General features: G+C 38.6%; 1 protein-coding gene across 3 annotated transcripts in view; it reads right to left on the bottom strand.

Annotated features, from left to right (window-relative positions):
- Positions 1 to 1,338: 1,338 nt before the first annotated feature.
- Positions 1,339 to 15,068, bottom strand: part of STX17 (syntaxin 17) — a 32,968-nt gene continuing 19,238 nt past the window's right edge. For all 3 annotated transcript variants that reach the window (XM_030446397.1, XM_030446396.1, XM_030446399.1), the window contains 5 exons: positions 11,695 to 11,914; positions 7,002 to 7,120; positions 6,867 to 6,917; positions 4,768 to 4,854; positions 1,339 to 4,015 (listed from right to left, as the gene is read on the bottom strand). In XM_030446397.1, the coding sequence (XP_030302257.1) occupies positions 3,776 to 4,015; positions 4,768 to 4,854; positions 6,867 to 6,917; positions 7,002 to 7,120; positions 11,695 to 11,914 (717 nt within the window). In that variant the 3' untranslated portion in view covers positions 1,339 to 3,775. The remainder of the gene's footprint in view (positions 4,016 to 4,767; positions 4,855 to 6,866; positions 6,918 to 7,001; positions 7,121 to 11,694; positions 11,915 to 15,068) is intronic.

The following is a 15,068-nucleotide window of genomic DNA, read 5'->3' on the forward strand; positions in this document are numbered from 1 at the left end:
ATTTGTACAGTACAACTTACTACAAAGAATCCAGGTCCATGAGTTGGGTCCCCAAGGTTTAGCATCCTTAGAAGCAAGCTTGGTCCTTAAGTAGGTGGACCACTGCATTCATGTTTAATATAGCAAGTGCCCCAACTTCTGCAGTTCAAAACTCAGAGTTCCTTTTGCCTCTTGCATGAGCTTTTTAGGAGGGATTCCGAGGAGGGAGTTGCTGGTACCAACCAACAATAAGCTACAGCTGAGCAAGTGCATAAGTGGTAGCTAAAAGAATATTACAAGATTTTGTTTGCAGGCACATTTTTCTGTTGGGTTTGTGAGGCTGCGTTTTGGAGTGCATATTAAGTACTTGGAGGCCAGGTCTTCTCCTGTCCCATTCTCCATCTCATACAAAATGAAGCATTTTTGGTGTCCGAGTTACACCACCTTCCACCTGGAATGCCAAGCTATGAGCAGGACACGGTTTCAAGGCTGCCACATGTCTGCAGGTGGTGCTGCAGAAGGAACTTCTGGACTTTTTCAGGAACCTGAAATTTTAGTCAGTTGCTGTGTGCTGCCTACAAGTACTCACCTTTCTCCTTTGAGGTTCCTGCTGAATGGTGGAAGATGTCTGAACTTCTCTTTCTGAAGAGATGCTAGCTCAACAATCCAAGTGGTTGGTGCTTTCAGCTAGAAAGAGGTGAACTCCCTCTGCTATTCCTTCATCCAAGTTTGCTTTACTGAGTAAGGACTCGTTCCCAGAGCTTTATGATCCTAGCACTAGGTGGACAATTAGATGTGAGAGATGACAGATGAGCACTCGGGTAATTTCATTGTGTTCATTGTTGGGTCACAGCTGAAGTCTCTGTGTGCCCAAGGTGATGCTGCACATCACTTTACTCTTGAAATATCTGCTGAAATAGAGAATTTGCCTAAAGAGAATCAAGTGTTGGACAAAATGCAAGATGCAGAAACAGAGACCTTCAGTTCTGATCATCTACACCAATGGTTTTAGCCATTCAGTGTTCAGCTGTTAAAGGGAGTGGTTAGCTGAAGTTGTCAGTATTAATGTTATCCTCATCTGGAATAAAACCATTCCAGACTCTCTTTAATTGAAGTTAAGGAGTCCATGGCTGAGCTAGCGTATGTGTATGAGTTAGTAGGTGCCTGCAGCTTTTTAGAAACTTGTGTTAATTGCAGTCAATGTAAATATTCCAATAGCTGAAGCATGTGTTTGGTAACTCAATTCAGGATTCTTTTATCTTGGTGATACAATTACTATAATAATATAAAATTTGTGAGGGAGTAGTCAGATACTGAAAGGAAATAAACCCCAACATTATCAATAAATGCTACGACCAGTTTCATAGATAAAAACTTTTATTTGGTCTGAAAGAATTATGTATAACTTACATTTTTTTCTGACTAACGTGCCTAGCAATTTAAATGCTAGTTTGGTTACTCAGGTGCACGTTTCTTCACATATGTAAATAACCCATCTATTTTAAAATAGCGTAGCTTAAATAATAGTTTCCCTAGTCCGGTGTGTACATAACGTTTTGAAATTGCTTCCTTAAAGATGCAAAGAGGAAGAACAGGCTTTGTGCAAGACACTTCATAAAACAAGTGTGTACCAAGCTGGTTTTGTATCAGCTGTGGCAGGAATTCAGTTTTATGAATTTAGATTGTCCTGGCATTAGTCCATTTGGGGGGGGATAGAGCAGAGCCTGCAATGACTCTGATGTGGCTGCTGTCATTTAATGCACAAGGTTTCGAAGCACACAGTAGAAAAGCCACTGTAGCTTTTTAAAATCATACAAAGAATCAACTACAGTTTCTGATTAAGAACTTCTTTCCTCCCTTTCTTCTTTGAATGCTGATGTATAGTTTCTAAGAAATGAACAGCCTTAGTATGAAGCTGTTAGAAGTTCATTTAATGTGTTTATATCCAAAAATAGATGCATTTATACAAAAGTGCTTTTTGCTTGACAGGAGCAAATGAGCTGAATTCCTTGGGTCATGTCTTCCATGCCAGATGACTTTATGGATGTAGGCACTGTGGCTTTACTACATGTATTTTTGATAATGTTTGCAGCTACCTGTGAAAACTATTTTTGCACACACTGCTTCCCTGAGCCTCGGACCTACTTAAAATAGACACAGTGCTCTGACTGACAGCCATTTCAGTAGCAATTTTAATAGTCTTAAGGAAGAGCTGTTCAGAAAAAGGTATTTGTGCTGTAACTAACAGTTCCTTACAGTGTCTCTAGGCACACAAACCTATCATCTGTCATTATTAGGCAGTTATTTTCAATTATGATATCAAAGTACTGGTTAAGAAAAGGGGAACTTTCTATAGTGTGCATCCTTCTACAGTGTTCCCTGCTGGGGAACCTTATCACTGAACACTGACTTCAGTGTTCACCTAATAAAACTGGACTCAAGCTGAGCTCAGGATGAATTGAACAATTTAAAAACTTTAAAAAGCAGCTTCCCAGCCTCAGTTTCTTTTGCCCCAAACAGCAGCAGCAGTTGTGTGAGAACTGTTATGTAGGGATGGAGGAAGGAACATGTGCTGATGGGGTGACAGTAAAAAACATGTTAACACTCCCTATTTAACAACGCAAGTTTGAGAAGCAAGAGGCTTCTTGAGCAGCAAAATAAGGATGGTAAGAATAACAGGCATCTGCTACAAAATGCCAACAGCACTAGCAGCACCTCACCCCATACAGGCTCCACAGCATGTCCCAAAATCTTTAAAGGCTGAGGTGATGCTTCACAGTGTGGGTGTTCTAGCAGTGAACAGGATGCAGGAGGGGTGCAGCTCACCTGAACAAGCACAGTTCACTTACTGCAACCAGTATAAAGTTGCCACTTCCAAACAGTGCTATGAAGTGGGGCTGTCAGCTGACACTGGCACCATTTAAGAGATAATTCACTCGCCTCCCTGCTTCTCCATCCTTTGACCTGGTGCCTAAAGCCACCCTTGAAGGCTGCTGAGGGAGATGGGGCTTTGGACTTGGAATGCCAGGGCTTCTCCCTGTATCCTGTATGGTGCTCACAGGACAAGCCACAAACTTGAACAGCCCTGGAAAATTATTATTCTGCAGAAGAGGCCCTGCAGGGTTGCTGCTTATAATAGTTAATTTTACAAAATTTAAAAAAATACTACAAAGGGGGAAAGCTGCTCAAGATGCTGATTGAATTTGGCTGATGGAGGTAAATGGGGGAGGTTTTTTTCCACATTCCTCACCCCACATTTTCACTTTTCCTACAGCAGCTAATGTTACTGTACGGGCATAGTCAGTCATATCCTGGGGGTATTCCCAGGAGTTTGGGAACCCAGATAAATGAAAGTAAATTTGAAAGTACTAAAGACTGAGGAAGATAGATGCAGGTTGTTTTGGGGTTTGTTTTTTTTTTTTTTTTTGAGCACAATAATAAAAGTCACAGCTTCTGGACAGCATTTATGGCATTTATGGGAATACTAAGATTTTCTAACTCTCTCAGGATTGTCTGCAAGACACTTTGTGCAACTTTGCCATGAAGCACCTGTCCTTCATCATTACAGCTGCACATAAAGCCCATCCAGGAATTTTAAAATTAAAGGTTATCCATATAATTTTCAAAGGATTGGTGTCACTGCATCTGAAGAGAGAAATACTGTTTCACCCCTCCCAAGTAACAGTCCTGTTGTCAAAATTCCTACAACCCAGCCTTGTATTTAAAGCATAAGGCTGCAAATCTGTCATTAGCACGGCTACTACACTTTAATTCCTATTCAAAATTAATCTATACTTCAGCTGGATTTTTTGGCACTTTGACAAGAGAGCTCTGGACAGCTGGAAGAGACCGGCTCAATCATTTTTTGTTTCCTTTTTTGTATCAATTTTCCACCTGTGAAACCCAAAATCCCACCACCAAGTGCAGCTGCAATTGCTGCCACTTTGAAGCCTGCAAGGAGACCAATAGGACCCCCCACCACTCCACCAATGACTGCACCTGCCACAGGCAGAGCTGCCAGCTTGTATTTTGCAGCCTGTAAAGGAGAGAGAGAGAGGGAAAAAAAAAAAAAAAAAAAAAAAGCAGCGTTAGATACTTGCCTCTGGTGATGTGAATTTTCCCCTCAGTGCTCTTGGCAGTGACTTCTGTGCTCAGTGATAAATAAACTTTACAAAACAGTATTAAAAAAAAGATGTTCTGCTATCACACATATATGACAGAACACACTAAAACTGAGCTATCTCATGACTGCATTTGCAAGCCAGGTCCTTCTACATGGGTCTGGCTGGCACACTTTTTTTACCTGGTACATCATTAAATCCATCATGAACCAGAAAATGCTCTGACTTCTTGGTAAAATGCCCAAATCTAGGTTTGTAGCTTTATGAGCAACTATTCCTGACATCTTCACAGAACAGGACTGAAATTGCAGGTTACCATCAACCTCTCATTTTATGCTTATTTCATTCATCCAATCCTTGAATGCTCTTGTCTTAGCAGGTAAACTGGCACAGCCTCAGAATAGCATAAGGAAAAGCAAAAAAAAACCACCCCAAACCAAACAACAAAACAAAAACCAACCACCTTGTCTTTCCCCCTGGATGTGATAGAAAATTACAAGAGAGATAGATTGATTATTTTTTTTCCCAGCTACCTGTGGGTCATTTCTTCCTTATTTCCTTAATTGCTGCCTCCCTCAGCATTAAAGATGGCAGATCAATTGGGTTAATACAGAGGATTGCTGGGAGGCTGAGTACCATTGATTCACCAGCAGGAGCAGATCCCTACCTTCCCCAAGTTTTTGGTTCCCTCTTCAACATTCACAGCAGCACTGTTGACATGGTCTTCAATCCTGTCAATCTTCTCCTGCTGAGACTAGATGCAAAGGAATTATGAGTGAGGTAACCTGCTGGGAACCAGCAGTGAGCCAATACACACCATTTTAATGCCTATAATCAGGGCCCCACAGCCCCTTTCATCTGCTACACACTGCTGCCATGCAGCCTTAATGGTGCTTCATTAATAGCATCTAATAAACTGCTAAAACTAAAAACTTCCTTTAAAAAAAAAAACAAACTTAACTGTTAATAAGATGGTGTGGGTATTACACAGTGTGTTGATGCAGTTAGAGAAAGCAAAGCAAAATGTATGATTTCTAAATCTTTTCTGTGAAGAGCTGAACTCACATTCCAAAGGAAACAAATAATCCAAACCAGCCTTTTTGTTTCCTGCTGAGTTTCATGGTTGAAAAAAATTATATAAGGAGCACTTATAAGATCAGTACTAACCCTCAACATGCAGAGATGTACCATGAAATCTAAATAGAAGTGTTTAATCATGGCATTGTAAGACAGTGACTCAACTTTACAAATAGAGTAATGATGCAACTGAAAAGATACTTGATGTTGCTCTGTATTTTACTGTTTCATTTTACAAAAACATTTCATCCTTTCTTCAAATGCAGTCAGATTCCCTTGCAGTCTTTCTCAGGGAACACTGGAGCACAAGATAGAGGGCTTTGTTTGTTCTTATTTTCATCTCAGCAGTACCCAGGCTGCTCTATGTCACAAAATAATGAGACACCTAATGTTCAGCTTAAAATAAAAGGCATTCTGAACTTTTTACCTCTTTCTAATTCAGAAACTGTTGAATCCACCAGCTCTGGTGTCTTCGTCTACTATCCAGTCCACACAGTACAGCTGCTTGTTATTATAGTTAATGATGGTTATGTGTAGAATCCAGAAAGTCCTGGCAACAGGAACTCCCCTTTTAAACTAAAGCTGCTAACATTTAGGCTACTGACTGAAAATATTTGCAGTCCCTCTCCAGCTTAATGAATCTTAGTTTTGTGTGTGTGTGTGTGTGTGTGTGAGGCAGCACATATTTGGCAGAAGGGGCAAAAGCTACTTTATCCATCCCAACTAACCCAACAGCTAGGAGATAAAAGCTGTGGGTTCAAATTACCTGTTACACAGGAAGAACTAAACATTAGGAACACAGTGTGGATCATGAAGATGCACAGCCTTTTCCTGTGAGAGCAGAGAAAGGGCATGATAACAGTGAGGGAAACTTGAGATTTTTCTTGTACTCCTGATTAAGCCAGAAGTACCTGAAGAACACCCACCCTGTGCAGTGAAGGGCATCATCACCACTGTGAACAAACACTGTAAAAATGAAGGGGACCTGGGTAGAAGTCTGCAGTCCACACTGTAGAGCTCCTACCTAAGGTTTGGCTTGTGGGCCAGGGCACTGGCTTGAACATCAGTAGTTGCTCTGGTGACAATAACTTAAGAGCAGTTACTAGCACTAGTGCTGAAACAGAAGATTACTTCCTCCTCAAAGAATTACCTTGACAGAGCCTGAATCAATGGGAGAGCCACAGAGACACTTACAGCAATGGGACACTGATGCAGGGAAGGAAGAGCTCTTGGTATTCTAACCAGAGCGGTCCCCTGAGTAGTTAAACCAAAGCTTTTGAATGTTCATTGTCTGTTGGCTCTTAAAAATCAAAAGAAACCTTTCACCTTACTGCTAGACAACTTGATGTAAACATTATGCACCACATACAACTTTGAAAAGTACCTGATGTACAGGCTTTCAGACTATAGGTGTATTTACCACAGGTCTCAAGTAGGAAACACAGAACCCTCCTGCAGGCATCTCAGTTCACTGTGGAGAAACTGCTCTGCTTCTACTCAGTGGCTGGCATTCTCCTCAAGTTCCTGACACTGACTAGGATTTTGCAAGCTTGAATACTGAACTGAATAAACTCAATTAATTTAACTCTGTTGTTTTATCACTTTGATTAAGTGATGCTAGCATGGTTTGAGTGTGTCTCTTTTTGTGCAAAAGTCTTGTCTAGGATAGAATGTAGAATTAATACTTACGCTGACTAAGACAGAAAACTCAGTCACCAACTGGCTAAGCTGAATCAAGTCCTACAAATAAAAAACAAATGTTATTCTGTAATTGTTGCTAGAAACAAGAGCACCCGCGTGGCATAGAGTAGAGCTCCAACATACCTCTTCTAAAGTTTCCCAGGATTCAGCTGCATTTTCTTCCTGAGGTATTTCGGGAAGATGTGAGTAGGTCTGGATTAAACTTTGGGAGCCATCCTTCTCTTCTGCGTTGTATAAAGTTTCTGAATAAAACCCATGATGTTCATAAATAAATGTACTGGATCAGAATGCAGATGGTGTGAAAAACATTAAGAAATTCTTAATGTTTCTCAATGATAAATTGGTATTTGATCTTATTTGAGCCAAGCAACAGCCCTAAAAACAATCATTCAGGGAGAAGTCTTAATTACAGCACTAGACAGTTTCTTAAAAGATTGTCAAAGAAATGGATTCATTTCTATCAGTGACCTTTCACAACCAGTTCTGAGAATGGTATTAAACTATACCTGTGAATTCAAGGTCAATTAATTATTTTGTATCAGTCAAGCAGAGAACACTGAGCTTGGGACCAAAGCTTTTAATTTACGTATGATACATAAAAACACAGCCTTTCCAAAACTGGACAGTTATTCATGTTATGATTGATTATTATGTAACTGGTTCAATTTCCAGCCATTTGGGACTAAAAGAAGCTGGAGCAAAAAGCTTTCAACCTAAAAGCAGTGAAAACCAAGCAATGTGCTGCCCAGCGTTCAGAGCTGGATCCAGTTGGGTAATGAACCCAGCCAATTCTATGATTCTATGATTCTATGATACTGTGAAGACAAGAAACATTTTCAAGTCAGTGGGGTAAAGGAGATATTCTCAAGTATCTTGCTTTGTGAATCACCTGGTCTGAATGCAGAAGGCTTTAGGACAAAGTACAGTGGGGGAAAAATGGGGAATGAGAGAGAGGCAGCTGGCTGGAGTGGGGGAGAGCAGAGCTGATAAAGAGACTTGCATGTACCTCCTCCAGCCCAAGAGCTCAGTCTGGAGCCACCACGGGTGTAATGGACACGAGCATGATTAGGGACAAGTAATGAAGTGGTAATAAAGAATAATAAACAAGTTTGGCTTGTCATAGCAAGGATTAAGGAAGATCTTGAGAGGCTGAAAGGCAAACTGGAGAACATATGTATGTATGCAAACACAGTGCAAAGGTTGTTGTTAATTTAAATAACTTCAGTTTCTGAAGGAAGAGAGCTACTGTAGCAGGACACTCGTGTGTCCTTCCTCAGGAGAGTGGTATCAAGAGAAAGCTCAGTATGGGGAAGGCTGTTTAGATATTAAAATGTAAATACTGCATTAAAATCTTTACAAACAATGAATGTGCCAAGGTACTATAATAACATTATATAACTGTTACTACAATGGATACGAACAATTGAAAATAAATAAAAATAATAGAATTAAATAAAAAGTCAGTGCATGCTTGCTCATGGAATAATTTCTAATAAAATTTTAAAATATATATTTTCATAACACTTGTCCATTTTTCAACGTTTTTATCCCAGTATCTCAAAATACATAAAGGATATAATCTTCATGTTCTCTTAGATCATTAGAAGTTTAACATCAATGAAGATAATACTCAGCCATAACTACTAAGTAAGCAAAGTAACAAGGATGCAGTAAGTGGAGGATTATTTCAGGCTTGTTTTTCTTTCTTTCTAATTATTTCTACTCTTTTTCCTTTAAGAATCTAGGCATGGAAAGTACTTCACCTTCTACAATCATCACATGTTCTTCCAGAACATATTTTTGATCCACAGCATCAGATTAATTAGTGTTATATATTAAGTTCTGAAACATTCCTTTTCCCTTTTCATTATAATTAAACATATATCCAAATGAGCCTATTTCTGGCTGGACCAATTCTGCTAAATATTCTGACATTTAATGTTGGTTTTGAGTATTTTATTCCATTTCTATCCTTTGCAATTCTCATTTCAAACCCAAGATCCTTCTGCCAAGAAAAACATTCTTCTCTAACCAGACAGATGCGTGCTAAGTTGGTTGAAACTAAAATATCCAATATTCAAAAGAGAAAAAAAAAAAAAAGCTCACTAAGCAAAATTGTCCCCTCACAAGTTATGTTCCCTAGACTGGTGTGTCCTTAGCAATCCATGCTGACCTATTGTAGAAAAGCACATCCTTCAAAATACATGAATGATACTGAAGTATGATACATGTTCAAAAGTCCTTAAAGTTTTAAGTAGGTTTACACTGTTCTTATTTTCCATTACCTAAAAATCAGTGGAAAAACATTCCTCAAGAACTTTACTCGCTTCAAAAAACAGAGAAGGGTAAGAGAGGATAAAGTCACATTTGGACCGAAAGAAATTTATATTCACTAGTTCATGTTTTATCAAGTCTAAACAATTTTAATAGAACTGGGAATGGAAGTGGCTCCACCAGTTCCCTCACAGCATCTCCACAAAAACGCAGGAATACAAAACACATCTGCAGATTTCATAGAGCAGCTTTGCACCTCATTACACTCTAGATAAAAATCTAATGCTCTGGAAGATTCAATATGTTGCTTAGCAGATTTTAGTAATTTTAAAAGTGGAGTCTCACCTTTGTTAATATTTGTTCAAAATGCAATTAAATTCCATTTCTATTGCACCTGAGCTGAGGATGAAGGGGGGAAGGGACCACATCATTTCACTGAGGTGCCTTCTAAACGGGCAATTTGAATTTGTAAACTCCTTCCCTCTCTACCAGATGGGGAGCTACTTGCTACAAAGAACGGGCACACTGAGGCTCCTTTGATTAAGATCAGCAGCCAAGATTTGCTTTCAGGACTGCAGCCTCTGAGCACAAAAGAAGAAGCAATATATTGCATCTGTGTGAGTAGTTCCACAGAGCTGCTCTTTACAGTCAAGCAAAGCTGAAAAAAAAAAAAGTATCTGTTTAATTGTATTTAGTTGTCTGCCTGCCTGTACGTTTCACTTGGAATGGAGTGAATTATTTCTGTATGCATAAGGGGACTTGCAGGAGAATATAATTCCAGTAATGTTTTCCTGTTTTTCTCATCCCAGTCTTTCTGATCAATTTCTTAGCTTTCTGAAGGGCAGTTATGCTCTGTGTCCTTCATACTGTAAAGGTATTTCAGATTAAAAAAGCAGTCCTGTTCTTAGATTTAACTCTAGTTCCCTTTTACCACCTGTGTAACTGTTAGAATAGCAATAAGCCAGGACAAAGCCTTTCCAATGCAATACCAGAATGTACTGAGAAAAATGGCAGAAAGTTACCAAAAGGAGGTATTTTAAACATAACTCTGATTACAACAGAGAAGAGTTTGAAAGTAATGGATAATATGGATGAAGGAGATCACCAAATACTTGAGTTCACTATTCTAAAACTCAGGGTAAAAGGCTAAAGACAATGAGCTCCCCTCAAAGGAGGTACCATTCAGCACACTAATAGACAATATGGGGCAAAGGTTCCTAAAGGATAAAGGACTAAAGAAAAAAGATGTCAGACATTAATAGAACAGGATGTACTGAAGATGACAGCAAACTCCTGATGCAGGAGAAAATATTTATGGCCTCAGCAAGAGCTCTTTGATACTCTGGATATTGATGAGCTGATATACAATTAAGATAAGTACAAGGAACAACATAATCATGGAAAAGATAGATTAAAATAAATTAGAAATGTATTCCAGCCCCGAGGATGTGATGAAATTCACTCAAATATTTAAGAAACAGCCTCCGAAAGTTAAAGTGTATTTGTGAGAACTTGAGTAGGGGAGTCCCAGAGGACTGAAAGAGAACAGACTCAGTTATTATCTTCTTTTTTGGGAGGGGAAGGAGGGCACAGCAAAAAGCCAGACTTTGAAACCCACAAAAGTATTGGGACAAACTACTGAACAATCAGGAAAAGATGCTGAAGATGTTGAAGAAGTCAAGATTCACAAGTCAGAGACAATTCAGTCTTTTTTATTGGCCTGTTATGAATAGAAGATATTTTTATGATGGAGGTGGTGAGACACTGGAACAGTTTGCTCCAAGAGGTTGTGGATGTCCTCTCCCTGGAACTATTCAAGACCAGGCTGGATGGGACTTCGAGCTACTTCATCTAGTGGGAGGTGCCCCTGCCCACAGAAGGGTGGCTGGACTACATGGTCTTTAAAGGTCCATGTTATGGTTCTGTATTTGATACATCTTGACAGTCACAAGGATTTCTAATACTACTACAAGTGACATTTGATGCCCAGCCTTCAAATCTGGTTTTCTCTCTGTTCAACCATTATTCTTGCTGTTTTGTTAATCACAATTGAAGGAGCAACAAGAAGGGTCATGAAATCAAATTTGATGTCAGGTTCTTCTATAATGCCATTGAATGAGAATACTTCTCAGATGAAAGACAAATGCAATTTTCACATTTTTAAATAATACCACTACTGCAGCAACCAAACTACTCTCATGTGAAAGGATTTAATCCTGATCTAGCCAACTTTCTTGCAGATCAGAAAACTGCAGAAGAGTTTTCAAGATCCAAGGCTACAGGATCTTTGTCACGGAAGGTCACAGCTACTTAATTTAAGATACTAAATTAGAGCATTCTCCACTTACCAAAACTCAGCCACAGGTCACAAGAAAATTGTGGTGTAGGGAAATAAATCCACTTCTTGACTAACAGTTACTTTAAAATCAACATTTATTCAACTAAAATCTCATTTGTTTACTTCATTTATACCTGGCTGGAGAAACTGCTGACTGCATACAATGAAATAGATATAATAGACACAGAAATTAAATTCTGTTACCTCCTTCTAGAGTTGCAGATCGAGTTAACGAAGCATCCTCTTGTCCTCCGAGTTGTCTTTTAAGTTCTTCTGCAGATTCAGAATGGAGCTGCAGGAAGTCTTTTATGGCAAATGAAGCTTCTTCTTTAATGGGATTTATCATTCTCTGCAGAACTGGGATGTCCTCCCGTCGCACTCGCAAACAGAGCTTCTCCATCTCTCTCATATTGGCACGGAGTTGCTGTAACAGTTGTAAGAGTTAATTTGTAGTTTATCAGCACCAGAGACCTTCAGTGGTTAGGAAGCAACTATCATCTTGATTATCTTTAAATAATCACAAAAACTGCCATTTCTAAGTTTTAATGAACTAAGACCAAAAAAACCAAAACCAAAACCAACTGAACAAACAAAACCTCGTGTCCCTGCTTTCAAGCAATCTCAGGTAACCTCCCCTCTAGATCCATTTTCTTTTCCAGACAGTGCTGTTTGACTACAGCTGGTTCACCTGTCAAAGATGCTCCTGGCTACAGTAAAATCTCATGCCTCTGATAATGCAAAGGATTCCTTCCTTTGAACCCATCCTGGGTCTCCCAGACTCTCTTGTTTTGTGCTACTCCCTGGTGCTTTTGCTCCCTGGTGGTTTTGTATTGCTCCTGCAATGAGTCACCCCATAAAAAATACAGCAGAGAAGGGGCTTGTCCTCACTTGAGAGATCTCTCAACCTACAGATGATCCCTTCTGAGCAAATGACCCACCTCCTGCTCTTCCTAAGGCAGATGACAGTCTTGGAGTTGACAGCACCATTGTTGGGTCAGCAGCTCAGTCACCTCAAACAGAGCTCAAAGCCCTCCTCGGATCAAGGCATTGGTACCCTGAGTGCCTCTTACTTGGAAGCACCACCACTCTGTAACCAGCTTGCTAAGCCTCTTGTATTTTTAATTTTTGCCTCTGGCTTCTGAGATCACTCAGTTATTAAAAAACAAAATAAAATAAAATAAATGGGGGCAGCAACACAGCTCCCAACACAGCAGTCCCTGAACAGTGCAGTGAGGCATCCCCAGGATGTACTGCTGAGTCTTTTTGGATGTGGCCTATTTTCCATAAGGAAAAGTAAGCTGTCTGCCCCAGGAGAGTAAGAACCAAAGATCAAGGAAGAGAGGGTGCCTGTTATCCTCTCTGATGAACTGATTTTTTAGTTCCTGTAGGAACAGGCCATCACAAAACACGGGAAAAATACCTTTATAAGCCATCCCCATCGATATTTTGATTTTCTTGATGTCCATTTTATACTTTATCCACCTCTCCAAGTATAGAAGTGAATTTTATTTTTTGTTTCAATTAAAATATTTAAGTAATTAATTCACTATGTAATTACTGAAGTTACTTTGGTGCCTGAGATCAATTTAAGCCTTTGCCAAAATGTTTACACAAGTTGCCACTAGCTAAAATTATATCCAACTAAAATAAGTGCTTCTCAGAATTTGTTCTTTTAAATAGTAAGCAACTGTGATGACTATAGCACTTCAGGTTACAATCACTTGTAATTTCTAACTTCCCCAAAACTTTAATTTTCATTTTGTAAAGACAACTTCAAGGACAAGAGTAAAGGACTACTCTTTTTTTCCCCAATATTTATTACATTTTCTCAGAAGGACTAATATATTTTATTGGAATATCAAATAGGATAAAATACAGAAATACATCTTCAGTTACAGGAATTTTGAGAGGCTATAAACTATTCACAATTGGTTTGAAGAGTCTGTGCAGGCATTTCCTATGAGATAAATTTCTGCCAACAGCAAAAATAGAGAGACTTCTTATTGCTTGGCTTTTAAAATCAAAAATTGCAAACAACTTCTTATACAAATGAAGATACTTATAGTGTAAGTTTTATCAGTCATTGTTTTAGGACAGAGTTTTTATCTAACTGTAAAAAAATTAGGCTATAATACAAACAATATTAATTGCATTACATTATAAGATGATACAGTAAATGATTTGTTGCACTATGTAATGATTGAATATTCTCCTCACAGCAAAACAAGAGAATGGATTAACACTAGACAGTGGTTAGAAAGAAAAAGGTTTCCTTCAGTAACACAAACCATGTACAAGTAATGCCTTAGAAAGGCAATATTGCTTATCCTGGAAAAGCACATACTATATAGAACAAAATTTATATGTACTAGTAGAATTATTATTTATTTAACATGTATGAAAAAAATATAGTAGAATTTTAAATAAAGAAGAAAGTTAATTCAATACCACATTGAAGTAACACTGCAAAAGCCAGATTAGGGAAGCAAAGAAAGAACTATTGATTCATAAAAAATAATTTGTCAATTTACTACAAGTATATTCTATTGCATGCTTAAACTAAGCATACTACTACTCAATTGAGGCAGCATTATTAAAGGCTAACTTCAGCTAAAAACACTGCTTAACAAAACCCAAAAGCTTGTTTTTGTAAAATACTGAGCTTGATTAGAACCATGGTATCAAATTATCTTCCTCATACATTTCTCCTCTGAATCTGCCTTGCTCTTCCTGTTATCTTCTTCCCATGGTCTGTCCATCATTAATGAAAAAGAGAGAACGTCATCACTGTCACAGTCCTGCAGGTGCTAAAATTCTTGGTTTGTAAAACCATGGAATTTAATTAAATGACAAAACAGCACTATCTAGACACAACATTTATTAATCTATTTTGTGTGATTTATATACAAGGGACCAACTGCTGTTTTGTTTGTTCAGGAAACAAAATTATTGTTATTGTCTTATCTTTGGCCATAATGGAGACAAAAAACCAGCAGGACAAACAAAACCATCTTGTGGAACAGTGACAATAGAGAGTTTGGGATGAACTAACAATGCTTCCAAAGCAGTTTCTTTAACAAAAAAAGGAAAATTTCCCAGCTGAAACAGAATTAAATAGTAGCTGTGCTACAGAATTTGCACCAGTGCAGCTGAGGCAAATTACCAGTAATGCCAATGCATGAGTATAATGAAGATGATTACTGTGCAACAACAAACACAACCACCAACTTGCTTCTGGAGTTTTCAAAAAGCTTCAAGAGATAGAAACTACCCACCCTGAGGAACTGCTGGTTCAGATCATCACTATTTGGTGACATTTAATTTTATTACCTCTTCCTTTGTGGTTCTGGAGAAGACTCTTGTTCCAGTTATTGTCAATGAAACAGAAGCTAAATGGATTCAGACTCAGCAAGATAGTCAAGCCCTGCTGTGAGGAGACATGTCCCATGAGTCCACCAGTGTGTAACATGATGAATGGTATGGATATGCAAATGACTGTCACTTCTTTGCATAATCATGTTAATGGGATAGAGTTTCATTTTTGGGTAGAACATAAAAGTGTACCACCTTCTTAACAG

Source organism: Calypte anna, chromosome 2 (genome assembly GCF_003957555.1).
Source record: "Calypte anna isolate BGI_N300 chromosome 2, bCalAnn1_v1.p, whole genome shotgun sequence".
In the NCBI taxonomy this organism is placed as follows: Eukaryota; Metazoa; Chordata; class Aves; order Apodiformes; family Trochilidae; genus Calypte; species Calypte anna.